At 45.0% G+C, this 27,189-nt stretch overlaps 1 protein-coding gene across 1 annotated transcript in view; it reads right to left on the reverse strand.

Moving 5' to 3' along the window:
- The window catches only part of LOC132404925 (myosin-IIIb), a 189,137-nt gene extending 162,254 nt beyond the window's left edge, over positions 1-26,883 (reverse strand). The window contains exon 1 of the mRNA XM_059989534.1: positions 26,593-26,883. Within this exon, the coding sequence (XP_059845517.1) occupies positions 26,593-26,706 (114 nt within the window). The 5' untranslated portion in view covers positions 26,707-26,883. The remainder of the gene's footprint in view (positions 1-26,592) is intronic.
- Between the last annotated feature and the right edge of the window lie 306 nt (positions 26,884-27,189).

Raw genomic sequence — 27,189 nt, forward strand, 5'->3', positions numbered from 1 at the left:
GAGTAAAGCTTCTTGCAATATCATTAAGCTCCAGCAAAATGGTGACATTGAACATTAAGCTGTGATTCAATCAGGATTCCAAAATAATATGAACGTGTACTTATGGGCCTGAGCCAGTTTGAACAACTTCAGTTATCTCAGCGCTGAACTGACTTCAGAACCTATGGACTCAATTTCAAGGACTCCACGACTCAGTATTATGTATTGACTTTTTAAAAATTATTTGCATGATTTGTCTTCTTTTGCTCGTTAGTTGCTTATCAGTCTTTGTTATTTATAGTTTTTCATAAATTATTTTGTATTCCTTTATTTTCCTGTAAATGCCTGCAAGAAAATGAATCTAAAAAAAAAAGTGATAAACACACACACACACACACACACACACACACACACACACACACACACACACTCTTTGATAATAAATTTACTTTGGACTTTAATAAATTGTAAACAAATGACAATAAACATTGCACAGTACAGTGGATTCCAGTTAATGGGACACACATTGAGACCAGTACATTTTGGCCCAATTAGCCAAAGTTTCATGGAAATAGTTACAAAGGTACAAAAAAGACAAACAACCATTTAACTGAGTAAAAAAAATTATGTATTTAAATGAAACACAGAACAAATTAAAATGCTATCAAAACTACTGCAGTACTATAAAAACTGAAATTGTTACCTCTAGTTATATTATTTTGATTGAGTGTAAATGAACAAAATCAGCACAGACATCCAGTGTAGATAATGGACTGCCTTCATAAAACTTCCAACAATTGTTTCCTACACACCTTCATTTTCATTGTAACATTCAAAAGCCTAGTAGTTCCAACTTGGTGAAGCAGTGAAATCATTTCATTTTCACTTTCGACCATTTCTGGCCTTCTGCAAGTCTGAATGCTTGAAACTACAGTGAGCAAGAGAGTTCTGAATTGTCTTGCTGTTTATTTCTTGCCAATTTTCAGTGACAAAAAAATACTGCTTTTTGAACACAAGCACATGTGACTGACAACATTTAAAAACTGTTCATTCTAAGCACAGTGTATTTTCTACCGGCCATAAAGAGCATATATCTGACGTTAGTTAGGAACTGTTCGGCAACAGTTTCCTACCCAAATAAAGACCATAAGATCATCAGACACAGGAGCAGAATTAGCCATTTGGCCCATTGAGTCTGTTCCACCATTCAATCATGGCTGAGTTCTTTTTCCCCTCCTCAGCCCCACTCCCCAGCCCTTTCCCCGTAACCTTTGATGTCATGTCCAATCAAGAACCTATCAATTTCTGCCTTAAATACACCCAACGAACTGAGCTCCACAGCTGCTGTGGCAGCAAGTTCCACAAATTCACCACGCTAAAGAAATTTCTCCACGTCTCTGTTTTGTAAGGGTGCTCCTCTATCCCGAGGCTGTGCCCTCTTGTTCTAGACTCTCCTACCAGGGGAAACATCCTTTCCACTTTTACTCTGTTTAGACCTTTCAAAAATCAAAGTATTTCAATGAGATTCTCCCTCGTCCTTCTAAATGCGAGTACAGATCAGGAGCCATCAATGTTCCTCGTATGATAACCCTTTCATTCCTGGAATCATCCTTGTGAACCTCCTCTGGACCCTCTCCAATGCCAGCACATTCTTTCTCAGATGAGAAGCCCAAAACTATTCACAATACTCAAGGTGAGGCCTCACCAGTGCCTTATAAAGCCTCAGCGTCATTTCCCAGCTATTGTATTTAAGACCTCTTGAAATGACCATCTATCAATTTGCTGATGATACAACCATTGTTAGCAGAATCTCAGGTGGTAACGAGAGGGCATACAGGAGCGAGATATACCAGCTAGTTGAGTGGTGTTGCACCAACAACCTTGCACTCAACGTCAGTAAGACCAAAGAACTGATTGTGGACTTCAGAAAGAGCATGAGGGAACGTACTCCAATCCTCATAGAAGGATCAGAAAGAGAAAGAAGAAGCTATTTCAAGTTCCTGGGTGTCAGTACCTCTGAGGATCTATCCTGGACCCAACATATCAATGCAGCTACAGAGAAGGCCCAACAAAGGCTATATTTCATTAGGAATTTGAGGAGTTTTTTTGTCACCAAAAAACATTGCAAATTTCTACAGATGTACCATGGAGAGCATTCTATCTGGTGGCACCATCATCTGGCACCGGGGGGTGGGGTGGGGTGCTATGCACAGGAATCAGAATCAGGTTTATTATCACCGGCATGTGACGTGAAATTTGTTAACTTAGCAGCAGCAGTTCAATGCAATACATAATCTAGAATGAAAAATAATAACAATAATAAGTAAATTTTATTCTGTATACTTTATACAGTATACATATATTGAATAGATTAAAAATCATGCAAAAAGAAATACTATATATTAAAAAAAAAGTGAGGTAGGGTCCAAAGGTACAATGTCCATTTAGAAATAGGATGGCCGAGGTGAAGGAGCTGTTCCTGAATCTCTGAGTGTGTGCCTTCAGGCTTCTGTATCTCCTACCTGATGGTTACAGTGAGAAAAGGCTATGACCTGGGTGCTGGGGGTCCTTAATAACGGACACTGCCTTTCTGAGACACCACTCCTTGAAGATGTCCGGTGTACTTTGTAGGCTAGATCTCAAGATGGAGATGACTAAATTTACAACTCTCTATGCAGTTTCCTTTGGTCTTGTGCAGTAGCCTCCTCCATATCAGACAGTGATGCAGCCTGTCAGAATGCTCTCCATGGTACGACTATAGAAGTTTTTGAGTGTATTTGTCTCTTCAATCTCCTAATAAGTATAGCCACTATCTTGCCTTCTTTATAACTGCATCAATATGTTGGGGATCCTCAGAGATCTTGACATCCAGGAACTTGAAACTGCTCACTCTCTCCCCTTCTGATCCCTCTATGAGTAGTTCTCGTTCAAAAGTAGCTGCAGAAAGTTGTGAACTTAGTCAGCTCCATCATAGGCACTAGCCTCCATGGTATTCAGGACATCTTCAAGGAGCAAAGCGTCAAAAACAAGGCATCCATCATTAAGGATCCCTATCACCCAGAACTTGCCCTCTTCTCATTGCTACCATCAGGGAGAAGCTACACACATTCAACTATTCAGAACAGCTTCTTCCCCTTTGCCACCTGATTTCTGAATAGACATTGAACCCATGAACACTACCTCACTAGTTTTTTTATTTTTGTACTACTTATTTAACACATATATTTACTGTAACTGACTTATTATGTATTGCATGGTGCTGCTGCCACAAGGACAACAAATTTCAGAACATATGCCACTGATATTAAAACTGACTCTAATTCCCACTCCTACTCGTGCCATGCACTAGTGTGGTCAGAAATGGGCAGATCATGCATTTTAACATGTGTATAAGGAGATGGTGCAGGAGGGAGGGCTTCAGAGTTCTGGATATTTGGGCTCTCTGCCAGTGAAGGTGGGACGTGCAGAGAAGGGGCAGTTTGCATCTGAACTGGAGGAGGACTAATCTCCTTGCGAGAAGGTTTGCTAGCGCTGTCTAGGGGTACAGGTTAAACTAGAGTTGTAGGGGGCGGAAATCAGAGTGTCCGAGCCAAGAGTGTAGTGGGTAAGCCTAAAGACAAAGACAGGAGTCAAAGGACTGAGCAGAGTAGGACTAATGTTCTGAGTTATGCATATTTTTATACTAGGGAATTTGTAGATGTAGTGCATTTGAATTTTGATAAGGTGTTGTGGCGACCCACTTCCCAGCGCACTCGAACCGGCTCACAAAGTGGCGCGCGCCGGCATTGAGGCAGGTCCCAAAGAGGGCGCCAAGCCTGCTTCACCAGCAAGGGGAAAAGCCCACGTGCGGGACATGACTGTGAATACGCGCCCCCTACAGCATTCCCGCCCGGGAAGGGCGGGATCAGGAAGGCTTTAAAGCGAGGCCGCGAAGTTTGAATAAACCTCTTTTGCAACTGCAGCTCACCGACTCCGTGTCGTTATTTCAGCGCTGTGTGTAGCACACCGCTACAATTGGTGACCCCGACGGCCCAAACGATATTTGGACCGGAGATGAATGACGCCTCATCTGTTCATGCGGTTTCGTTAAAACTGCCAAGCTTCTGGATGCTGCGACCTCATCTATGGTTCCAGCAAGCAGAAGCCCAATTCCACGTTTGGCAGATAACCTTGGATGCCACACGTTACTACTCCGTGGTGAGCTCCCTCGACCAGGACTCAGTGGCCCAGGTTGAGGAGTTCATATAGTCGCCCCCAGCGGACGGCAAATACACTGAATTCAAAGACTTGCTCATAAGGACTTTCAGACTCTCACGGTGCAAGTGAGCTGCCCGTTTATTGCACCTGGATGGTTTGGGGGACAGGCCATCGTCGGCTTTGATGAACGAGATGCTGTCCCTGGCTGGAGGTCACAAGCCCTGCCTCATGTTTGAGCAGGCATTCCTGGAGCAGCTGCCCAAGGACATACGCCTGGGGCTATCCGACGCGGATTTCAGCGACCCCTGGAAGGTGGCGGCCCGGGTGGATGTGCTGTGGAAAACCAAGAAGGTGAGTGGGGCGTCCATCGCACAGATCACCAGGCCGTGCTCCCAGCAGCAAACCAGACCAGGCCCGGCCACAGAGCCCGCTAACCCCAGAGGCAGGGGTGAGGAGCCAACGAACAATGGTGCTTCTACCACCAGCGGTGGGGCGCAGAAGCCTGCCGCTGTAGCCCGCCCTGTAAGTTCCTGGGAAACGCCAGGGCCAGCTGCCGCTGATGGCTACAGCGGCTGGCCATCGGGATAGCCTCCTGTATGTCTGGGACAAGCAGTCGGGATGCAGCTTTTTGGTCGACACCGGAGCTGAGATCAGCGTCTTAACTCCGACGAGTTATGACACCTGCAACAGAGAACTGGGTCCCACCCTGAGGGCTGCGAATGGCAGCACAGTAAGGACCTACGGCACCCATACGGTGTGGCTACAGTTCGGCTCCAGCCAGTTCACGTGGGACTTCTCACTGACCGCCGTAGCCCAACCGCTCCTGGGAGCAGATTTTTTGCGAGCTCACAGCCTGCTGGTCGACCTGCCAAGGAAGAGACTGGTTCACGCCGAGACCTTTCAGACATTCTCCCTGGGTGCAGCCCAGTTGCCAGCCCCTCACCTCGGCTCCATCATGCTGTCCGGCAACGACTTCACCAGAGTCCTGGCGGATTTCCCATCGGTTCTGGCGCCACAGTTCACGTTAGCCATGCCCAGACACGGCGTACAGCACCACATCCCGACACAAGGACCACCCCTCCACGCCCGTGCTCGAAGGCTTTCCTCCGGACACACTCCAACTGGTGAAGGAGGATGGAGGATTTGGGGATCGTCCGGTGGTCCGACAGCCCATGGGCCTCCCCCCTGCACATGGTGTCCAAAGCAACAGGGGGCTGGAGACCATGCGGCGACTACCGCAGGCTGAACGAGGCTACAACACCGGACCGCTACCCTGTGCCGCACATTCAGGACTTTGCAGCAAACCTGCATGACGCACGGATCTTCTCCAAGGTAGACCTCGTCCAGGGATACCATCAAATCCCGATGCATCCGGACGACGTCCCCAAAATGGCACTCAACACCCCTTTCGGCCTTTTCAAGTTCCTCCGCATGCCGTTCGACCTGAAGAATGCCGCACAGACGTTTCAGCGGTTAATGGATGCGGTGGGACGCGACCTGGACTTCGCTTTCATCTATTTGGATGACATCCTCATAGCCAGCAGCAGTCATCAGGAGCATCTGTCCCACCTCCGTCAGCTCTACGCCCGACTGACTGAATACCCTCTGACAATCAACCCGGCCAAATGCCAGTTCAGGCTCGACACCATCGACTTCCTGGGCCACAGGATTACTAAAGACGGGGCAACCCCTCTGCCCGCCAAGGTAGACGCGGTCCGCCATTTCCCCCGACCCAACACAACCAAAGGCCTTCAGGAATTCGTGGGTATGGTGAATTTCTACCGCCGCTTCCTCCCTTCAGCTGCCTGGATCATGCGCCCCCTGTTCGCCCTGATGTCGGGTAAGGGCAAGGACATTACCTGGGACGAGGAGTCCGCCGCCGCTTTCATTAAAAACAAAGAAGCCTTGGCAAACGCCACGATGCTAGTGCACCCCAGAACGGACGTCCCTGCCGCCCTCACAGTGGATGCATCTAACACGGCAGTCGGTGGGTGCTGGAACAACTCATCGAGGGTCGCTGGCAACCCCTGGCGTTTTTCAGCAAACACCTACGACCACCTGAGCTCAAATACAGTGCTGTCGACCGGGAACAGTTGGTGCTATACCTGGCAACCTGGCATTTCAGGTACTTCTTAGAAGGTCGGCCCTTCACCGCATTCACGGACCACAAACCATTTACCTTTGCATTCATGAAAGCACCCGACCCCTGGTTGTCCCGCCAGCAGCGACATCTGTCCTACATCTTCGAATACACAACGGGTGTCCGGTATGTCTCGGGAAAGGACAATGTCATGGCAGACGTCCTCTCCCGCCTTAACATCCAAACCCTGTTCCAGGGGGTAGACTATGAAGCACTGGCGGAGGCGCGGCAGGCAGACGAGGAGATCCCTAGTTATAGGACTGCAGTCTCTGGTTTGCAGCTCCAGGACCTCCCTGTAGGCCCAGGTGAGAGGACCCTACTCTGTGACGTCGCCACCGGCCAGCCCCGCCCCGTCGTTCCGGCAGCCTGGCGACGGCGTGTTTTCGGCTCCATTCACAACTTAGTGCACCCCTCCATCAGGACAACCGTCGGGATGGTAGCCAACAGGTTCGTTTGGCATGGACTCCGCAAGCAGGTCAGTGAATGGGCCAAAACGTGCATGCACTGCCAAACAGCCAAGGTGCAACGGCACACCAAAACTCTGCCGCAGCAGTTCCACCCCGCCCACCGGCGTTTTGACCACATTCATGTGGATATCGTGGGCCCCTTGCCAGTGTCGCGAGGAGCGCGGCACCTCCTGACTATCGTGGACCGATTCACAAGATGGCCAGAGGCGGAACCGCTCACCGACACCACCTCTGAATCTTGTGCCCGGGCACTGATTGCCACCTGGGTATCTCGCTTGGTGTACCAGCCCACATTACCTCCGACAGAGCCGCCCAGTTCACCTGCAGCCTGTGGTCAGCTATGGCCAGCCTTTTGGGGACACAGCTGCACCACACAACTGCCTACCACCCACAGTCGAACGGACCAGTGGAGCGTTTCCACCGTCACCTGAAGTCGGCTCTCATGGCCCACCTCAAAGGGCCTAACTGGGTGGACGAGCTTCCCTGGGTCCTGCTCGGAATCCGCACGGCGACCAGAGAGGATCTGCACGCCTCGTCGGCCGAGTTGGTGTACAGTGCACCCCTGGTCGTCTCAGGGGAGTTCATACCAGCCCCAAGGGGGCAAGAGGAAGAACCCACAGCAGTCCTGGGCAGACTACGCGAGAGGCTCGGTGACCTGGCCCCCATACCCACTTCACAGCACGGGCGGAACCCGACCTGCGTACCCAAAGACCTGCAAAATTGTAAGTTCATTTTTGTACAACGGGGCGGACATCGGGCACCGCTACAGTGGCCGTACAAGGGGCCGTTTACGGTGATCAGAAACAATGGGTCCACATTTGTGCTGGACATTGGGGGGAAAGAGGAGGTTTTCACGGTGGACCGACTCAAACTGGCCCATGTGGACTTGGCACAGCCGGTCGAGATTCAGGCACCGCGGCGCAGAGGCAGACCTCCCAAAAAAAGGCTGATCCAGACTGTGGACATTGGGGGGTGTATCGCCGGTTCTGGGGTGGGGGGTGGTTATATGGCGACCCACTTCCCAGCGCACTCGAACCGGCTCACAAAGCGGCGCACGCCGGCATTGAGGCTGGTCCCAAAGAGGGCGCCAAGCCTGCTTTACCAGCAAGGGGAAAAGCCCGCATGCGGGACGGGACTGTGAATACGTGCCCCTGACAGCATTCCCGCCCGGGGAGGGCGGGATCAGGAAGGTTTTAAAGCGAGGCCACGAAGTTTGAATAAACCTCTTTTGCAACTGCAGTTCACCGACTCCGTGTCGTTATTTCAGCGCTGCATGTAGCACAACACTACAGTGTCATATAAAAGTCTGTGGCACAACAGGCCATGACATCAGAGGGAGTGTATTATCACATATTAAAGACTGATTGTCACAGAGAAGCCGGTGAATCAGAATAAGTAGATGCTTTTCCATTTGACTGGTTACAAATAGTAGGGTGCACCAAGATAATTTCTTGGGCCCTGTTTATTTGCTGCCTATGTATGTCATTGACCTGGGAGGAGTAAACAAGTCTACTGACGACATAAAAATAGTTGGGAGGGAATTTTGCAATACGGACTCTGTAACTGGAAAGTGCGTGCACGAAATCTGAGAAACTTGGCAAACCAATTTTGGTGCAGCACATTATGAGGTCATGTACCTTGATAGGAGGAAGCAGAAACAGATATCTATATATGGAAGGATTGGAAAAGAGGGATCCAGATGTGTCCATGTGAATCACAAAAAGCTGGCAAGCAGTAGAACCAGTAGTCAGGTAGGGGGTTAGAGCTTAGTAACAGAGAAGTATTGTTACACTTTTTAAAAAGGTACTAGTGGGGCCATACTGGCGGAATCACTTGTGGTTTTGATTGCTTTATTTAAGCAAGGATATACTAAGCAACACATACAAAATGCTGGAGGAACTCAGCAGGCCAGGCAGCATCTATGGAAAAAGTTAACGAACACCATTTCAAGTAGAGACCTTTCATCAGGGTTTTCTCCTCTAAGGATATACTGGCACCGGACACATCGATTCTCTAGCCAAGGTGAGAAGGTGGTCCTTTTACAAACACTGAAGGAAGTTGAGCTGAAAAGAATGCAGAGAAAACCCACTGAAACATAATGGTCTGAAGGGCTAGGACACGGTAGCTGTTGGGAAAGCCTGAGAAGAGAAAGTTACAAGAGGTGGAAAATGGCGGTTGGGGGGGGGGGGGGAAGAGAAAGAGGTGCAGTCATTTAAACAAATGAGTACGGATTTCTGGAATTCTCTACCCCAGAGAACGTTGGGTCGAGGGCAGATCACTGGAGGTATTTAAGTTTTCTTTGAATGATCGAAAAGGATATTAGGTTTATGACAGATCAACCATAATCCTATCGAAAGGTGGACAGTCTGGATGGGGCAGGAGATCCACCCCTACAATGTGTTCTTATTTTCTCCTCCACACTAAATTACCTTCTCTCCGAAAATGTTCATTTAGAAACAGAAATCACTATCTAGGTAATTATTACTCTTGGGAAATCCTGCCTTGGTTTTAAGCTAGGCTATTCCAACTGGCTCTCATTTCTCTTGGGGGGGGGGGGGGAAGAAAAAGGTAACTTAGGAGAAATCTAATTGAGATCTTTAAAATTATTAAGGGTTACAATCATGTGATTGAGAGAAAATGTTTCATCTTGCAGAAAAAGCACCCAACTAGAGGCCACCAATATAAGATAACCATGAAGAAATCAACAGGGAACTCTGAAGAAACTGGCTCAGATAAAGTGTAATAAGAATGGAGAATTCATGAACACAAAGCACAGAGATAAAGCAAACAATGCAAACACATTTAAGAGAAGAATGAACAAGCATGCTAGGAATAAAGGAATAGAGGATTGCAGTAATAGGTTTAGAAGAGGTAAGAAAGGATGTGGTAAAGAGTAGTATATAACAGCTGCCAAGGACTCAAAGGTATTAATGGCTTTTGTTTCTGTGCTTTGCAACATTTTTAATCCTCCAGTGTCACCACAGAGCCTAATTGGGACCTCAAGTAACATTCATATGGGTAAACATTAGATTACTTTCAAATGTTACTGCATTAAAGTAGGAGTCTTAGCAGATATTTTGTAAATTAGTCCAAGATATTGAAAATTAGACCATTCTGCTGTTGCTCCTGCTGAGGTCAGATCAAAAAAAGGGCTTTACAACTTCATTGACATACAAGGAACTCAGCAGGTCAGGCAGCTTCTATAGAAATGGATAAACAGTTGATGTTTTGGGCCAACGTCCTTCTTCAGGACTGAAGAAGGGTTTCAGCCCGAAATGCCGACTGTTTATCCATTTCATAAGAACATAAGAGATAGGAGCAGGAGTAGGCCATCCGGCCCATTGAGCCTGCTCCACCATTCAATAAGATCATGGCTGATCTGTCCGTAAACTTGGCTCCGACTACCTGACTTTTCTCCATAACCCTTAATTCCCTTACTATGTAAAAACCTAACTGTTTCTTAAAGAAGCCTCAAGTGCTTCCCTGGGCAGAGAATTACACAGATTCACCACTCTCTGGGAAAAACAGATTCCCCTCATCTCTGTCCTAAATCTTCACCCCTGAATCGTGAGGCAATGTCCCCTAATTCTAGTCTCACCTACCAATGGAAACAACTTTCCTACTATCTTATCTATTCCTTTCAAATTGTTGTATGTTTCCATAAGATCCCCTCTCATTCTTCTGAACTAAAGAGAATATAGTCCCAGGTGACTCAATCGCTCCTCATAGGTTAACCCTTTCATCCCTGGAATCAAGCTGGTGAACCTCCTTGCACTGCCTCCAAAGCCAGTATATCCTTCCACAAGTATGGAGACCAGAACTGCACACAGTACTCCAGGTGCGGCCTCACCAGTACCCTGTATAGTTGCAGCATGACCTCCCTGCTCTTGAATTCAATCCCTCTAGCAATGAAGGCCAACATTCCATTTGCTTCTTAATAACCTGTTGTACCTGCAAGCCAACATTTTGCAATTCATGCACAAGCACTCCCAAGTCCCTCTGCACAACAGCATGCTGCAATCTTTCACGATTTAAATAATAATCTGCTCTTCTATTATTCCTTCCAAAGTGGATGATCTCACATTTACCAAAGTTGTATTCCATCTGCCAGACCTTGGCCCACTCACTTAACCTATCTATATCCCTCTGCAGACTCTCCACATCCTCTGTACAATCTGCTTTTCCACTCAGTTTAGTGTCATCAGCAAATTTTGCTACGCTACACTCAGTCCCCTCTTCCAAATCATCAGTAAATGGTAAATGGTAAACAGCTGCAGGCCCAGCACTGATCCCTGCAGCACCCCACTCACCACTGACTGCTAACCGGAGAAACACCCATTTATACCAAATGTTCGCCTTCTATTGGTTAACCAATCCACTATCCGTGCCAGTACACTTCCTCCGACTCCATGCATCCATATCTTATTTATAAGTCTCTTGTGCGGCATCTTATTGAACGCCTTCTGGAAATTTCCATAGATGCTGCCTGACCTGCTGTGTTTCTCCAGCATTTTGTGAGTGTTGCTTTGGATTTCCAGCATCTGCAGACTTTCTCATGTTTATGATTTCCATCTTCATGTAGTTGAATCTTAACAAATCAGAATGCTAATTCATTTTGTTCATCAACAATTATAGAAGAACCATTTTTTTCACCATCCTTTTCTCAAAAGATCCTTCAGTGATCCCCATTTGCTCCAATTGCTCCAAACTGATCTAGTCCTTCTACATAAACCCTGTACTTAATCAAATCCTTTAAACTACATATTCAAAACATGTTAAAGAATGGGGTGCACTTTCTGTGACAGCTGTTTCACAAGCATTTCATCCTCTTATTATATTATCAACCATCTGCCTTACTTCCAGTCTTGTGCACCTCAAGCTGACCAGCTCGGTAACAATGGCTGGCTTTGTGGTCCCCACAATCCTCTCCAGAATAGCTCAGTGTTTGATACTCAGCTCCCTCTTCATCTGTTTACATTTTAGTGACATTATCCTTTTCACATCTACGCTATTGACGCACAGTTCAACATTACCACAACTCTTGATTCCACCAACCACTTGCTCTGAAGCCTGCTCCATTCAAGATGCAAATAATCATTAAATTGTTTCCAGCAGGCCGATGTCATGTTATTCAGCTTCCACCAAACATAGCTAAAGTCACACCATTCAGAGTCAGCAGGAACTCATTCTCAGCCAGGACTTGTTGCAATCTGTTCTTTGCAGACCTAACCATTATATTTGTTCTGCTCTTTTAAATCTAAATGCTATAACTCTAAGATAGCCTTGCACCATATTGTCCTCCTGTAGAGCACTTTGTAGATGCAGCACTTTGTTCTGTATTCTGCTGTTGCCTTCACTTAAACAAACCTCACTGTGCAGTAAAATAAAATGATCTGCAACACACACAAAATGCTGGTGGAACGCAGCAGACCAGGCAGCATCTATAGGGAGAAATCTAGTCGACGTTTCAGGCCGAGAATGATCTGTTTGGATGGCATGCATAACAGAAGTGTTTTTTTTAAGCTGTCCCTCAGTATCTGTGGCAAAATAAAGGAATTGATTAATTTTCTTTTGTCCACCTTCCAGCACTAATGTTACTCATTTCTTGGTTAGCCTTCAGAAAACTGTTGGTTTTCCTTGAACACTGAACTGCAGTGCTGATTTGGATATGATCAAGTAAGGTCGGCTGGAGGCCGGAGGTCCGCCCTGGGGTTAAAGGACTGTTTATGTGTGTGTGGGCGGGAGGGAGGGGCTGGGTCTGTTTTGCTGCTCATTGTGTTCTATTTTGTTAGTTAGTTAGAAACACAGCACGGAATAGGCCCTTCCGGCCTTCGATCTGCACCTCCCAGCTATCCCCAATTTAACCCTAGCCTAATCACAGGACAATTTACAATGATCAATTAACCCACTAACCAGTACACCTTTGGACCATGGGAGGAAACAGGACATGGAGAAAACCCCCACTCTCCATGGGGAGGACATATAGACTCCTTACAGATGACGTTGGAATTGAACTCCAAACGCTTGACGCCCTGAGCTGTAATAACATCGCGCTCACCACTATGCTACCGTGTGGCACTATGTCATTCTGCTGAGCACTGTGGTCATGCTATGTCAGCGCCAGAATTTGTGGCAATACTTGCAGGCTGCCCCCAGCACATCCTCAGGCGGGTTTGTTAATTCAAAAGATGCATTTCATCCCATGCTGTAATGTACACAAGATCCAATGCCTCCACCATCGACGAGCAGCTGCAGCAGGGTGTACTATCTACAAGATGCACTGCGACGACACACCAAAGTTCCTAAGGCAGCACCTTCTGGACCCACGACCACTACCATCTAGAAGGGTGAAAACAGCAGATACTTGGGAACACCATCACTTGGGGATTCCCCCTCCAAGTAACTTACCATCCTGACTTGGAAACATATCACCCTTCCTTCATTGTCGGTGGGTGAAAATCATGGAATTCTCTCCCGAACAGCACCATGGGTGTACCCACACCTCAGGGACTGCAGCTCATCACCACCTTTTCAAGGGCAACTAGGGATGGGCAATAAATGCTGGCTTAGCTGGCAACACTCACAATCCGTAAATGGAAAAGAAAATGAATTATTGCCATCACCTACAATCAATCCCATTTGAACATAGTTGGGTCCCATTGGTTCAGGGTTTAAGAAGCCAGCTTCTCTAAGTGTTCTATTAAACTTACGTCAGTACGTTCTCTCCAATAGGTCTGTTGGAGAACTGGCCATCTTACTCCAAATAAAACTTTCACAAGAATAAAGTAAAAAATCTATTTTTCTGCCGAATCCACATTTGACATGACATCTAAAGCTCTGACAAACTTCTATAGATGCGCTGTGAAAGGTATCCTGACTGGCTGCATCATGGCAAATATGGAGACACCAGTGCCCAGGAAAGTAAAAGCCTACAGAACATAATTCATTCAGCCCAGTGTATCACAAGAAAGGCCCTCTTCACCAGTGAGCACATCTACAAAGTGCACTGCCACAAGAAAACAGCATCTGTCAAGGAACCCCACCATCCAGGCCATGCTCTCTTCTTGTTGCGATCAACGGGAAGGAGCTACAGAAGCCTTAGGTCCCACCCCACCAGGTTTAGGAGCAGTTCTTACCCTTCAACAACCAGGCTCCTGAACCAGCGAGTTAGCTTCACTCACCACAACACTGAACTGAACACTGAACCCTATGGACTGACTTTCAAGGACTCTACAAATCATGTTCTCAGAATTTATTTATATTGCATAGTTCGTCTTCTTTGTCAGGTTTCTTCATAGTCTGTCAGTGTTTGTGTGTATATACAGCACTGTGCAAAAGTCTTAGGTACATACAGTGCCTATAAAAAGTAATTACCCCCCCTTGGAATTTTTCATGTTTTACAACATTGAATCGCATTAGACTTAATTTGGTTTTTGACACTGATCAACTGAAAAAAACCTATTTTGTGTCAAAGCAAAAACAGACATAGAAAACATGGAGCGCGATACAGGCCCTTCGGCCCACAAAGCTGTGCCGAACATGTCCCTATCTTAGAACTACCTAGGCTTTACCCATAGCCCTCTATTTTCCTAAGCTCCATGTAGCCATCCAGGAGTCCCTTAAAATACCTTATCGTTTCCGCCTCTACCACCACCGCTGGCAGCCCATTCCACGCACTCAACACTTTGTGTAAAAAACTTAATCCTGACATCTCCTCTGTACCTACTTCCAAGCACCTTAAAACTATGTCCTATTGTGCTAGCCATTTCAGCCCTGGGAAAAAGCCTCTGACTATCCACACAATCAATGACTCTCATTATCTTGTACACCTCTATCGTCACCTCTCATCCTCCATCGCTCCAAGGAGAAAAGGCCAAGTTCACTCAACCTAATCTCATAAAGCATGCTCCTCAATTCAGGCAACATCCTTGTAAATCTCCTCTGCACCCTTTCTATGGTTTCCATGTCCTTCCTCTACAAGGCGACCAGAACTGAACACAGTACTCCAAGTGGGGTCTGACCAGGGTCCTATATAGCTGCAACATTACCTCTTGGCTCCTAAATTCAATTCCACGATTGATGAAGGCCACTGCACCATATGCCTTCTTAACCACAGAGTCAACCTGAGAAGCAGCTTTGAGTGTCCTATGGACTTGGACCCCAAGATCCCTCTGATCCTCCACACTGCCAAGAGTCTTACCATTAATATTATATTCTGCCATCATATTTGACCTACCAAAATGAACCACCTCACACTTATCTGGGTTGAACTTTATCTGCCACTTCTCAGCCCAGTTTTGCATCCTATCAATGTCCCACTGTAACCTCTGACAGCCCTCCACACTATCCACTACACTCCCAACCTTTGTGTCATCAGCAAATTTACTAACCCATCCCTCCACTTCCTCATCCAGGTCATTTATAAAAAATCACAAAGAATAGGGGTCCCAGAACAGATCCCTGTGGCACAACACTGGTCACCGGCCTCCATGCAGAATATGACCCATCTCCAACCACTCTTTGCCTTCTGTGGGCAAGCCAGTTCTGGATCCACAAAGCAATGTTCCCTTGGATCCCATGCCTTCTTACTTTCTCAATAAGCCTTGCATGAGGTACCTTATCAAATGCCTGGCTAAGATCCAAATACACTACATGCATGGCTCTACCTTCATCAATGAACTTAGTCACATCCTCAAAAAATTCAGTCAGGCTCGTAAGGCACGACCTGCCTTTGACAAAGCCATGCTGACTATTCCTAATCATATTATGCCTCTCCTAATGTTCATAAATCCTGCCTCTCAGGATCTTCTCCATCAAATTAACCACCACTGAAGTAAGACTCACTGGTCTATGATTTCCTGGGCTATCCCTACTCCCTTTCTTGAATAATAGAACAAGATCCGCAACACTCCAGTCCTCCGGAACCTCTCCCATCCTCATTAATGATGCAAAGATCATTACCAGAGGCTCAGCACTCTCCTCCCTTGCTTCCCACAGTAGCCTGGGGGTTCATCCAGTCCGGTCCCGGTAACTTATCCAACTTGATGCCTTCCAAAAGCTCCAGCACACCTTCTTTCTTAATAACTACAGTCTCAAGCTTTTCAGTCCACTGCAAGTCATACCTACAATCACCAAGATCCTTTTCTGTAGTGAATACCGAGGCAAAGTATTAATTAAGTAACTCCACTATTTTCTTCGGTTCCATACACACTTTTCCACTGTCACACTTGATTGATCCTATTCTCTTAAGTCTTATCCTCTTGCTCATCACATACTTGTAGAATGCCTTGGGGTTTTCCTTAATCCTGTCCGCCAAGGCCTTCTCATGGCCCCTTCTGGCTTTCCTAATTTCATTCTTAAGCTCCTTCCCGTTAGCCTTATAATCTTCTAGATTCATATCATTACCTAGTTGTTTTAACCTTTCATAAGCTTTTCTTTTCTTCTTGACTAGATTTACAACAGCCTTTGTGCATCACGGATCTTGTACCCTACCATCCTCTCCCTGTCTCATTGGAACATACCTACTCAGAACCTCATGCAAATATCCCCTCAACATTTGCCACATTTCTTTGGTATGTTTCCCTGAGAACATCTGTTTCCAATTTATGCTTCCAAGTTCCTGCCTGATAGCCTCATAGTTCCCCTTACTCCAATTAAAAATTTCCCTAACTTGTCTGTTCCTATCCCTCTCCAATGCTATGGTAAAGGAGATAGAATTGTGATTACTATCTCCAAAATGCTCTCCCACTGAGAGACCTGACACCTGACCAGGTTCATACCCCAATACCAGATCAAGTATAGCCTCTCCTCTTGTAGGCTTACCTACATATTGTGTCAATCACTCTAGGGAGATGCCAATCAATATTTGGGAAATTAAAATCTCCCACCACAACAACCCTGTTATTATTACTCCTTTCCAGAATCTGTCTCCCTATCTGCTCCTCAATGTCTCTGTTACTATTGGGTGGTCTATAAAAAACACCCAGTAGAGTTATTGACCCCTTCCTATTCCTAACTTCCACCCATAGAGACTCTGTAGACAATCCCTCCATGACTTCCTCCTTTTCTGCAGCCGTGACACAATCTCTGATCAAGTGCCACGCCCCCACCTCTTTTGCCTCCCTCCCTGTCCTTTCTAGAACATCTATAGCCTGACACTTGAAGTAGCCATTCACGTTCCTGAGCCATCCAAGTCTCTGCAATGGTCACAACATCATAGCTCCAAGTACTGATCCATGTTCTAAGCTCATCTGCTTTATTCATGATACTCCTTGCATTAAAAAAGACACATCTCAAACCATCGGACTGAGCGTGTCCCTCCCCTATCACCTGCCTATCCTCCCTTTCGCACTGTTTCCAAACTTTCCCTATTTGTGAGCCAACCTCCCTTTCCTCCGTCTCTTCAGTTCGTTTCCCACCCCCCAGCAATTCTAGTTTAAACACTCCCCAATAGCCTTAGCAAACCTTCCCGCCAGGATATTGGTCCCCCTCTACAAAGTGTTCTAAATTATAAATATAAAATACTTAATAATTGATTGCATAAGTATTCACCCTCCTTTAATATGACACACCAAATCATCACTGGTGCAGACAATTGGTTTTAGAAGTCACATAATTTATTTAAAAAGAAATCCGTTTTTGGAGACCTGTGCACAGTCAAAGTGTTTCAATTGATTGCAGTAAAAATACACCTGTATCTGGAAGGTCCAACTGCTGATAAGTCAATATCAAGAACATAATAAGAATGTAAGGAACAGGAACAGGAGCAGGTCATCTGGCCCTTCGAGCCTGCTCCGCCACTCAATAAGATCCTGGCTTATCTGGCCTTGGACTCTGGCCTTGGACTACCTGCGTTTTCCCTATAAACCTCAATTCCCCTACTGTGCAAAAATCTATCCAACCTTGTCTTAAATTTATTGACTGAGGCAGCCTCCACTGCTTCATTGGGCAGAGAATTCCACAGATTCACCACTCTCTGGGAAAAGCAGTTCCTCCTCATCTCTGTCCTAAATCTACTCCACAGAATCTTGAGGTTATGTCCCCTAGTTCTAGTCTCACCTACCAGTTGAAACAGCTTATATAATTTCATAATTTTATATGTTTCTATAAGATCTCCTCTCATTTTCTGAATTCCAGCGATCCACAGTCCCAAGCAACTTGATCTCTCCTCATAGTATAACCCCCTCATCTCTGGAATTAATCTGGTGAACCTCCGCTGCACTGCCTCCAAAGCCAGTATATCCTTCCATTTGCAATATCAGAATTGCAAACAGTACTCCAGGTCTGCCTCACCAGTACCCTGTACAGTTGCAGCATAACCTCCTGCTCTTAAATTCAATCCCTCTAGCAATGAAGGCCAACATTCCATTTGCCTTCTTGATCGCCTGTTGCACCTGCAAACCAACCTTTTGTGATTCATGCACATGCACTCCCAAGTCCCTCTGCACATCCAATCTTCCATTTTTCCTTCCAAAGTGGATGACCTCACATTTACCAACATTGTATTCCATCTGCCAAACCCTTGCTTACTCACTTAATCTCTCTGCAGACTCTCCATATCTTCTGCACAATTTGCTTTTCCATTCAATTTAGTTTCATCAGCAAACTGAAATACACTACACACAGCCCCCCTCTTCCAGAATATTAATGTATATCGTATCCTGGCAAAAATTACACCATGAAGACAAAAGAACACTCCAAGCAACTCCGTGAAAATGTTATTGAAAAAGCACCGGTCTCAGGAGATGGATACAAGAACACTTTCAAGTCACTGAATATCACTTGTAATACAGTTAAGTCAATCATCAAGAAGGGGCTGAGAAGAGCAAGAAGGGGTCATGAGAAGGCCTTGGCGAGTAGGGTAAAGGAAAACCCCAAGGCATTCTTCAATTATGTGAAGAACAAAAGGATGACAGGGGTGAAGGTAGGACCGATTAGAAATAAAAGTGGGAAGATGTGCCTGGAGGCTGTGGAAGTGAGCGAGGTCCTCAATGAATACTCCTCTTCAGTATTCACCACTGAGAGGGAACTTGATGACAATGAGGACAATATGAGTGAGGTTGATGTTCTAGAGCATGTTGATATTAAGGAAGAGGAGGTGTTGGAGTTATTAAAATACATTAGGACGGTTAAGACCCCGGGGTCTGACGGAATATTCCCCAGGCTGCTCCACGAGGCGAGGGAAGAGATTGTTGAACCTCTGGCTAGGAACTTTATGTCCTCATTGTCCATGGGAATGGTACCGGAGGATTGGAGGGAGGTATATGTTGTCCCCTTGTTCAAAAAAGGTAGTAGGGATAATCCAGGTAATTACAGACCAGTGAGCCTTACGTCTGTGGTGGGAAAGCTGTTGGAAAAGATTCTTAGAGATAGGATCTATAGGCATTTAGAGAATCATGGTCTGATCAGGGACAGTCAGCATGGCTTTGTGAAGGGCAGATCATGCCTAACAAGCCTGATAGAGTTCTTTAAGGAGGTGACCAGGCATATAGATGAGGGTAGTGCAGTGGGTGTGATCTACATGGATTTTAGTAAGGCATTTGACAAGGTTCCACATGATAGGCTTATTCAGAAAGTCAGAAGGCATGGGTTCCAGGGAAGTTTGGGCAGGTGGATTCAGAATTGGCTTGCCTGCAGAAGGCAGAGGGTCGTGGTGGAGGGAGTACATTCAGATTGGAGGGTTGTGACTAGTGGTGTCCCACAAGGATCTGTTCTGGGACCTCTACTTTTTGAGATTATTATTAACGACCTGGATGTGGGGGTAGACGGGTGGGTTGGCAAGTTTGCAGAAGACACAAAGGTTGGTGGTGTTGTAGGTAGTGTAGAGGATTGTCGAAGACTGCAGAGAGACATTGATAGGATACAGAAGTGGGCTGAGAAGTGGTAGATGGAGTTCAACCTGGAGAAGTGTGAGGTGGTACACTTTGGAAGGACAAACTCCAAGGCAGAGTACAAAGTAAATGGCAGGATACTTGGTAGTGTGGAGGAGCAGAGAGATCTGGGGGTACATGTCCACAGATCCCTGAAAGTTGCCTCACAGGTAGATAGGGTAGTTAAGAAAACTTATGGGGTGTTAGCTTTCATAAGTCGAGGGATAGAGTTTAAGAGACGTGATGTAATGATGCAGTTCTATAAAACTCTAGTTAGGCCACACTTGGGAGTACTGTGTCCAGTTCTGGTTGCCTCAGTATAGGAAGGATGTGGAAGCATTGGAAAGGGTACAGTGGAGATTTACCAGGATGCTGCCTAGTTTAGAGAGTATGCATTATGATCAGAGATTAAGGGAGGGAGATTAAGGGAGTTCACTCTTTGGAGAGGAGGAGGATGAGAGGAGACATGATAGAGGAACAGACAGAGTGGACAGCCAGTGCCTTTTCCCCAGGGCACCACTGCTCAGTACAAGAAAACATGGCTTTAAGGTAAGGGGAGGGAAGTTCAAGGGGGATATTAGAGGAAGGTTTTTCACTCAGAGAGTGGTTGGTGCGTGGAATGCACTGCCTGAGTCAGTGGTGGAGGCAGATACACTAGTGAAGTTTAAGAGACTACTAGACAGGTATATGGAGGAATTTAAGGTGGGGGGTTATATAGGAGGCAGGGTTTGAGAGTCGGCACAACATTGTGGGCCGAAGGGCCTGTAATGTGCTGTTCTATTCTATGTTCTATGTTCTAAATGGAAAGAATATGGTACAGTTTTAAATCTGCTTCAAGCAGTCTGTCCTCAGGAACTGAGTGACTGCAAGAAGGTGACTAGTGAGGGAGGCCACCAAGAGACCTATGACAACTGGAGAAGTTACAAGCTTCAGTGGCTGAAATGGGAGAGACTGCGCGTACAACTGTTGCCTGAATGGTTCACCAGTTGCAGCTTTATGGGAGAATGGCAAAGACAAAGCCACTGTTGAAAAAAAATTAGATGAAATCCCACTAGAGTTTGCCTGAAAGCATGTGGGAGACCCTGAAGTCAGCTGTAAGAAGGTTCTATGGTCTGATGAAATCAAAATAGAGCTTTTTGGCCATCAGACTAGACACTATGTTTGGTGTAAGCCCCGAGACTTATATCATTAATGAATTTTTCTCTGATGCTTCCTGCTCCCTCCCCTCACCCTTTCCATTTTCCCCAGCCATGATTCCCCTCTCCCTGCCACCTTTCCACTCTCAGTCCACAATAGAGGCCCATTGCAGAATCAGGTTTATCATCAGTTACATGCTTCATGAAATTTGCTTTTTTGCAGCAGAAGTAGCAGTACAGTGCCATTCATAAAATTACTATAAAACTGTGCAAAAATCTTGGGCACTCTAGTTATATATATGCACCCGCGACTATTGCACACAGTACTGTAGTTTTTCATTGATTCTATTACATTCCTTTGTTCTACTGTGAGGAGCAAGAAAATACAGGTTTCCCCTGCTATTTGAAGGTAGAGCATTCCTATGAAATGGTTCATAAGCCGGAATGTCGTGAAGTGAAGAAGCAAATTACCATTTATTTATATGGGAAAAATTTGAGCGCGTTCGCAGAGGCAAAAAATAACTTACCAAATCATACCAAATAACACATAAAACCTAAAATAACAGTAACATATAGTAAAAGCAGGAATGATCTGATAAATACACAGCCTACATAAAGTAGAAATACTTCTCTGCAATTATTGCAGCACTGTCCACCGTAGTGAAAATCTCACACAAGTGCTCTCGGCAGAAGCACTCTCTCCAGTAACCTTTAAGCTATGAAGCTGCCAAATCATAACAAATAACACATAAAAGTACACAGCCTATATAAAGTAGAAATGATGTAAGTCCAGTGTAGTTTCACTTACCAGAATCGGGAAGACAGTGAGCACATTGATGATGGTGAATTAAGCTGAGTCATCGGAGGGTGGGGTGGTGGGAGACTGGGGTGTCATCTTATCGTCATCTGTTTCCATCAGGGCAGGCAGGTCATCTTCTTCTATGTCTGCCTGCCTCCATGTCAAAGATCGAGTTTCGTGTTCTGATGTGGAAGGCTTGAAAAACTACAGTATGCTTGATTGCTTAGCCTCGTGCATTTTTCTATCATACAGTTCTTTGTAAGCACTCAAACCATCCTGCAAATATGCCCTAAACCTACATACCCTTTCAAAGCTAAAGTTATACTTTTCTGCAATCATTGCAGCGTTTGTTAATCACAGTGAAAATTCACGCAATTGCTTCACGTTCAGTTCCTGGACCATTTCACTTTTGGGCTGTTCGATACTGCATTCAGCTTCAATTGTTATCCCCTTCTCTTCATCAGCTCTTCATCTGTCAGTTCTTGGTCATGGGATGCCAAAACCTCTTCAACATCATCTTCATCAATTTCCACAAACCCTTAGCCAAACTCACTGTATCCTTACTTCATTCACCACGATAGAAACGTTTTATTATGTCTAGTTTTACACTAAATGTAACACCCTTATGCACTCTTTTAGGCTTTTCCAATACCTTAGAATTCACCTTGCTAACGGATGCACAAAATAAATCGACATAAAGCACAGATGCTCACAGGCATCTGCAATGCCGGCTAGAATGCAGTTCCGGGGGAGGAGCTTGGCTGCTCGGCGTGAGTGATGCCTTTTTTCGTAACAGTGAAAACATCTTCTGTTAGCGAAAACAGGTAACTAATGTAGGCCTTTTGTAACAGCGAAGTATCGTAAAGGGAACGTTCAAAAGACGGGGTGTGTTCGAAAGACCTGCATAGTCTGTGGTGACATGTACTTTGATAATAAATTTACTTTGAATTTTAACTACCACTACTCTACTAAATGAAACCAAATTCATTTTACTACTGCTTTGAAAATTTCCATATTAGCTTGTCACACAATACAAGCTTGGCTAAACCGCTAATAGTACATTCAAGTTATCCATAAAACATCAAATATTTACATACAACTTTAGATAGAATATTGGAATGAATGTAACAGATTTGCATCAGACCAATTTTTTGATAATAATTTGTCCAAATCAAATTTGCCACGACTCATTCATACCATCAGGGATATGGTATTGGAAAGAGCCTGAAGACCAATTAATTTGTCCTCCGCCATCTGACTTCTAAACAAGGAACCCATAATCTCTGCCTTGTTATTCCTATTTCTGCACTATTATATTAATGTTACTTCTTTGTACTGCATTGCTGCTGAAAAGCAAATTTCACATCACAAGACAGTGATAATAAACATGATTCTGATCCAAGATAATAAACGACGATAATCAGGACACAAAAATAAACACACACTATTACAGACTGCATGGCTGAGAAGCACCATGTTGGCATAAATAGACTCCAAAACTATTTACATTCCATATGGAAATCACCTCAGCCTTTCAGCAAATTCAGCATTTCTTTTTTCTTGAGTGTACAAATTTGAGTTTCCTTCCAAAAGGATCTAGGGTACTTGCCTCAGCCACCAACTAGGAAAGCGAGTTGCCCATTCCTAACCACTTTATTAAATAAATTGTTTTTTATCCCTTAAGTTCATTAACTCTAGTTTTGGAGATCAGTTGTAGACTGTTCCACAAGTGAGAACATCACTTCTCAATTTATTCTGTCAACAAAATGGCTTCTTCTGAACAATGAACCTATAAATTCCACCTTGTGATTCTTTCTGGGCTATTATAAGTAATGTTTTTTTCTTTGTACTGCTGCTGCAAAACCAACAAATTTCTCATCACAAAACAGTCGTTAGCCACTCCATTCTTAAAACTTGTGCTGAGCTATCTTAAGATTGGGATTTTCTTCTATTCTTAGAAAAGCATAGACCCAAAAGGAGATTTAATAATTTCTAAGGTTCCATGTTAATAAACCTCCCTGGTGTATCCCCAGTGCTCTTAGATACAATAAGAACATAAGAAATAGGAGCAGGAGTAGGCCATCTTGCCTGTTGAGCCTGCTCTGCCTTTCTATAGCGGCCGTGGACTCATCTCCACCTACCTGCCTTTTCCCCATATCTGTTAATTCCCCTACTGTGCAAAAATCTATCCAACCCCGTCTTAAATACAGTTACTGAGGTGGCCTCCACTGTGGGGACAGGATCAATGTACAGTTCACTTCACATCCTAGGTTGTGACTTCATGACCTAGAATCAGCACAGAAATCAGCCCTTCAGCTCGAGCATCCAAACCAAACCCATCTGTGTGCTGTTGGGTTGTATCCTTCAAGGCCAGCCTATTTGTGTTTGTGTAAATGAATCTTAAGCACAGCTATTGTATTCCACATGAACATTAATGACATTGAGCCACAAAAGCATGACTAAAAGCTTGGTTAAAGGTAAGGATTTTAAGGAAATAAGTATCAGAGTAACAAAAAGCTAAATGAAGAGAATATGAAATCCCAAGAGCAAGATCAGCATTATGGAGTGAATACTCAGTATTGTTTTATGTTTGCACAATCTGTCTTCTTCTGCACATTTATTGTTTGTCAGCCTGTTTATTAATATTTTTCAAAAATGCTATTGTATTTCTTTTTTTCCTGTGAATGTCTGCAAGGAAGCAAATCCCAAAGTAGTATTTGGTGAAATATATGCACTTTGATAATAAATTTACTTTGACTTTCTCAACACACATCAATATAAATTACTAGGAATTAAATGCACTGCACCCTAAATAACGTTATGTGTATTTATTACACATCCGTTTAGCTGCTTAAGCAAACTTGGACTTAGTTGCATGGGGCTTTGAGAAATCCAGATACAGCTAACTTCACACTTGTTTAGAAAATATAATTGCCTTTTCCTGGAGTAAACCGCAGAGCCCAGGAAAACTACCCTTTCACTAACTTTAGTCTGAGAACTCATACCCTGATCATTTATCTTGCCCTGTTAAACTTCTTGAAAGATGTTTACTTTGCAGTGCAGATTTATTAGTTTCATATCATGATTTTTAAAGAATTAGGAGGCAGCGTGAAAACACCAGATTTAGGCAACCCAGGCATCAGAAGGCCACTTACAAGCACGAGGAGGACACAAGGAAACTACATCTTCCGTTAAAGAATCAAGAAATACGGGGAATGGTCTAATCCGTGCTGATATTCAGGAAACACTTCTCTTTCGAGATTTGAGCTGGAAATCTGGATGACAAAAATTAGCTTTTCACTTGTGTTACACAAACTCATGTTGAGCACTGAACTCAGAGAAGCGCCTGATTTTAGTACCAGTTGTGAACCAGCAGTATCATAAGCTTGGAATTTTCTGCAGATATGATCATACAAGAGAAATTAATTTCTCCATTATAAATTTTATATTATATCTTTCAACAGGAAGTTTTACAAATGGATGTAGCTTACTCAGCACACTGCCTCACAGCAAGTGTACGAGACATTCCCAAGTGCACCTTAAATAATTTTCTATCCACTGCAATTAATAGGATGTTGCGAGCATTCTGTTTTATGTTTTTCCATCATTTCTCTGCCTAGACCCAATGATACGTCTAAGGAGCACAGAAATATCGATTCAATCCCGTTCGCTAATGTCAAGTAGACTGCGAATATACAATTCTTTCATATAACAAGATCATGAAATCAAAGTGTTGTTGTACTTCACAATAAAAGCTACCAAACACTCCGGAATTTGGACCCCCCCCCCCCCCCCATCCCTCAGCCTCTTTCTTTCTTTCATTTAAAATGCTACACAAAACATGATAATAAATTTACTTTGACTATTAACACCCTCCCCCCCACCCCCGGACTTTATATTTTCACTCGCCTTTGGTCAATATCAACATCTGCTCCTAGAAGCAGAACACAACTTTAAATTTCTCGCCTTTGTATTCAAATCTCCCTGCCGACAGAAGCTGCTCCTTCAGAACCCCCAGGCCCCCAAGCTCTGAAGTTTCCTCCCTAAAACTCTCGGCTCCTTCTTTCCTTCGCCCATCTGAGATGTTCCTCAAAACATCTTTGACCAAGATCTTATTCACTTACTCCAAGAACTTATTGGGATTGGAACTAAGTTTTGATGATGCTCCTAAAGAAGTGCCTTCTGGTTATTTTTCTAATTTAAAGTTACTTTGGCTCTGTACATCATTTCTCGAGAAACACTGCGATTGCGTAACAACCGAAATAATATATTTTAAAAAATTAACCACAGCGTACACCCCTGGGATTTTACTTCAGAGCTTTCAATTCTGGCTATCTGGGCTGCAGTAGCCGAGAAACTGTCCCTCTCCCCTCCCCCCCCCCCCCCCCCCCCAGGCTTTCAAAGCCGCTGAAATACCACCCCTGTGGAAGCGACATGTGCATCTCAATGCTCCGCAGTGGGAGGGGAATAAGGAGCTGGATGCATGATTTAAACTCCCTGGAGACTAGTGGTAACTCAGGGGTTACATCTGTTCCCATGGCCTTGCCGTCCTGCCGGGTCTAATTTAAATTCATAGAAAAGCCGTGAAGGCCCTCGGTTGAAGCATGACTGAACTACACTTCTTGGTTTAGGGGAGTGAGATAGATTACCCTTCCTTGAAGTAAAGTATCTTTTAAGTGTTATTATGTTCCCCAAATCTAATCTGTACACTGCAACCCTCGTTGGTTCACACACTCGCCTGGCCAGTTTAATCCTTCAGTTGTATCTCAAGATACGCTCAAACTTGAAAACAAAGTGTGCCCAGAGCGCTGACGCTCTCCCTTGCTTCTGCTAAACAAAAGATGAACAAGATCACCGCGGTCAGCTTGCGAGTTCAGACACTGATCGTTCCCCGGCGGCAATCGCATTTTGATTCCACTCCCTCAAGTCAATGGAAGGGCGACAACTCCTCGCCAAACTGGGTCTTTAAGCGACTGCCACCCGATACCTGCTTCAACACACTTACATAAATGTGGTCATGCTGGAACCTGCGGCTGAGCACATCCAGGAGAATGGTCTCATCCAGCTGGGACAATGTGGCCAGGTCCTCCGGGCCGGTGCTGTCGGCGGCCGAACACATCTCCCCACGGCGTCCGTCACAGGGGCTCGGCTCCCGAGCTGAAGGATGCACTACCAAAACCTGTCACACTTTCTTCCGGACACCTCCAAGTCTACTCTGACATGAACGCCCCTATTCACTGACGCTAGTGCCTCCTTTTGTGTTAACCTGGGAAATGCAAATTATACAGTATTTACAGCAAGGAGACACTTTCGTGTGCTGGAGTAAAACCAGCTTCTAAACGTCCCTTATAAGAAAACCGGAGGAGCTCATTGGCGCCCCCTTGTAGAATTCCAGCCAATCGCCTTGACTGACAAACCAATGCCAACACTCCGCCTTAGCTCCATTTCTTCTATTAAACAGGAAAACAAGCTTTCACCCTACCAGCCCCTGCATCCAGTACACCACTCTTCACTATTTCCATCAGACCTAATGGAATCTCACCATCCCCTCTCCCCAGTCTTTCTGCTTTCCACATGGATCACTCTCTTAGAGACCTCCTGG

The sequence above is a fragment of the Hypanus sabinus genome, chromosome 14 (genome assembly GCF_030144855.1).
Source record: "Hypanus sabinus isolate sHypSab1 chromosome 14, sHypSab1.hap1, whole genome shotgun sequence".
NCBI lineage: Eukaryota > Metazoa > Chordata > Chondrichthyes > Myliobatiformes > Dasyatidae > Hypanus > Hypanus sabinus.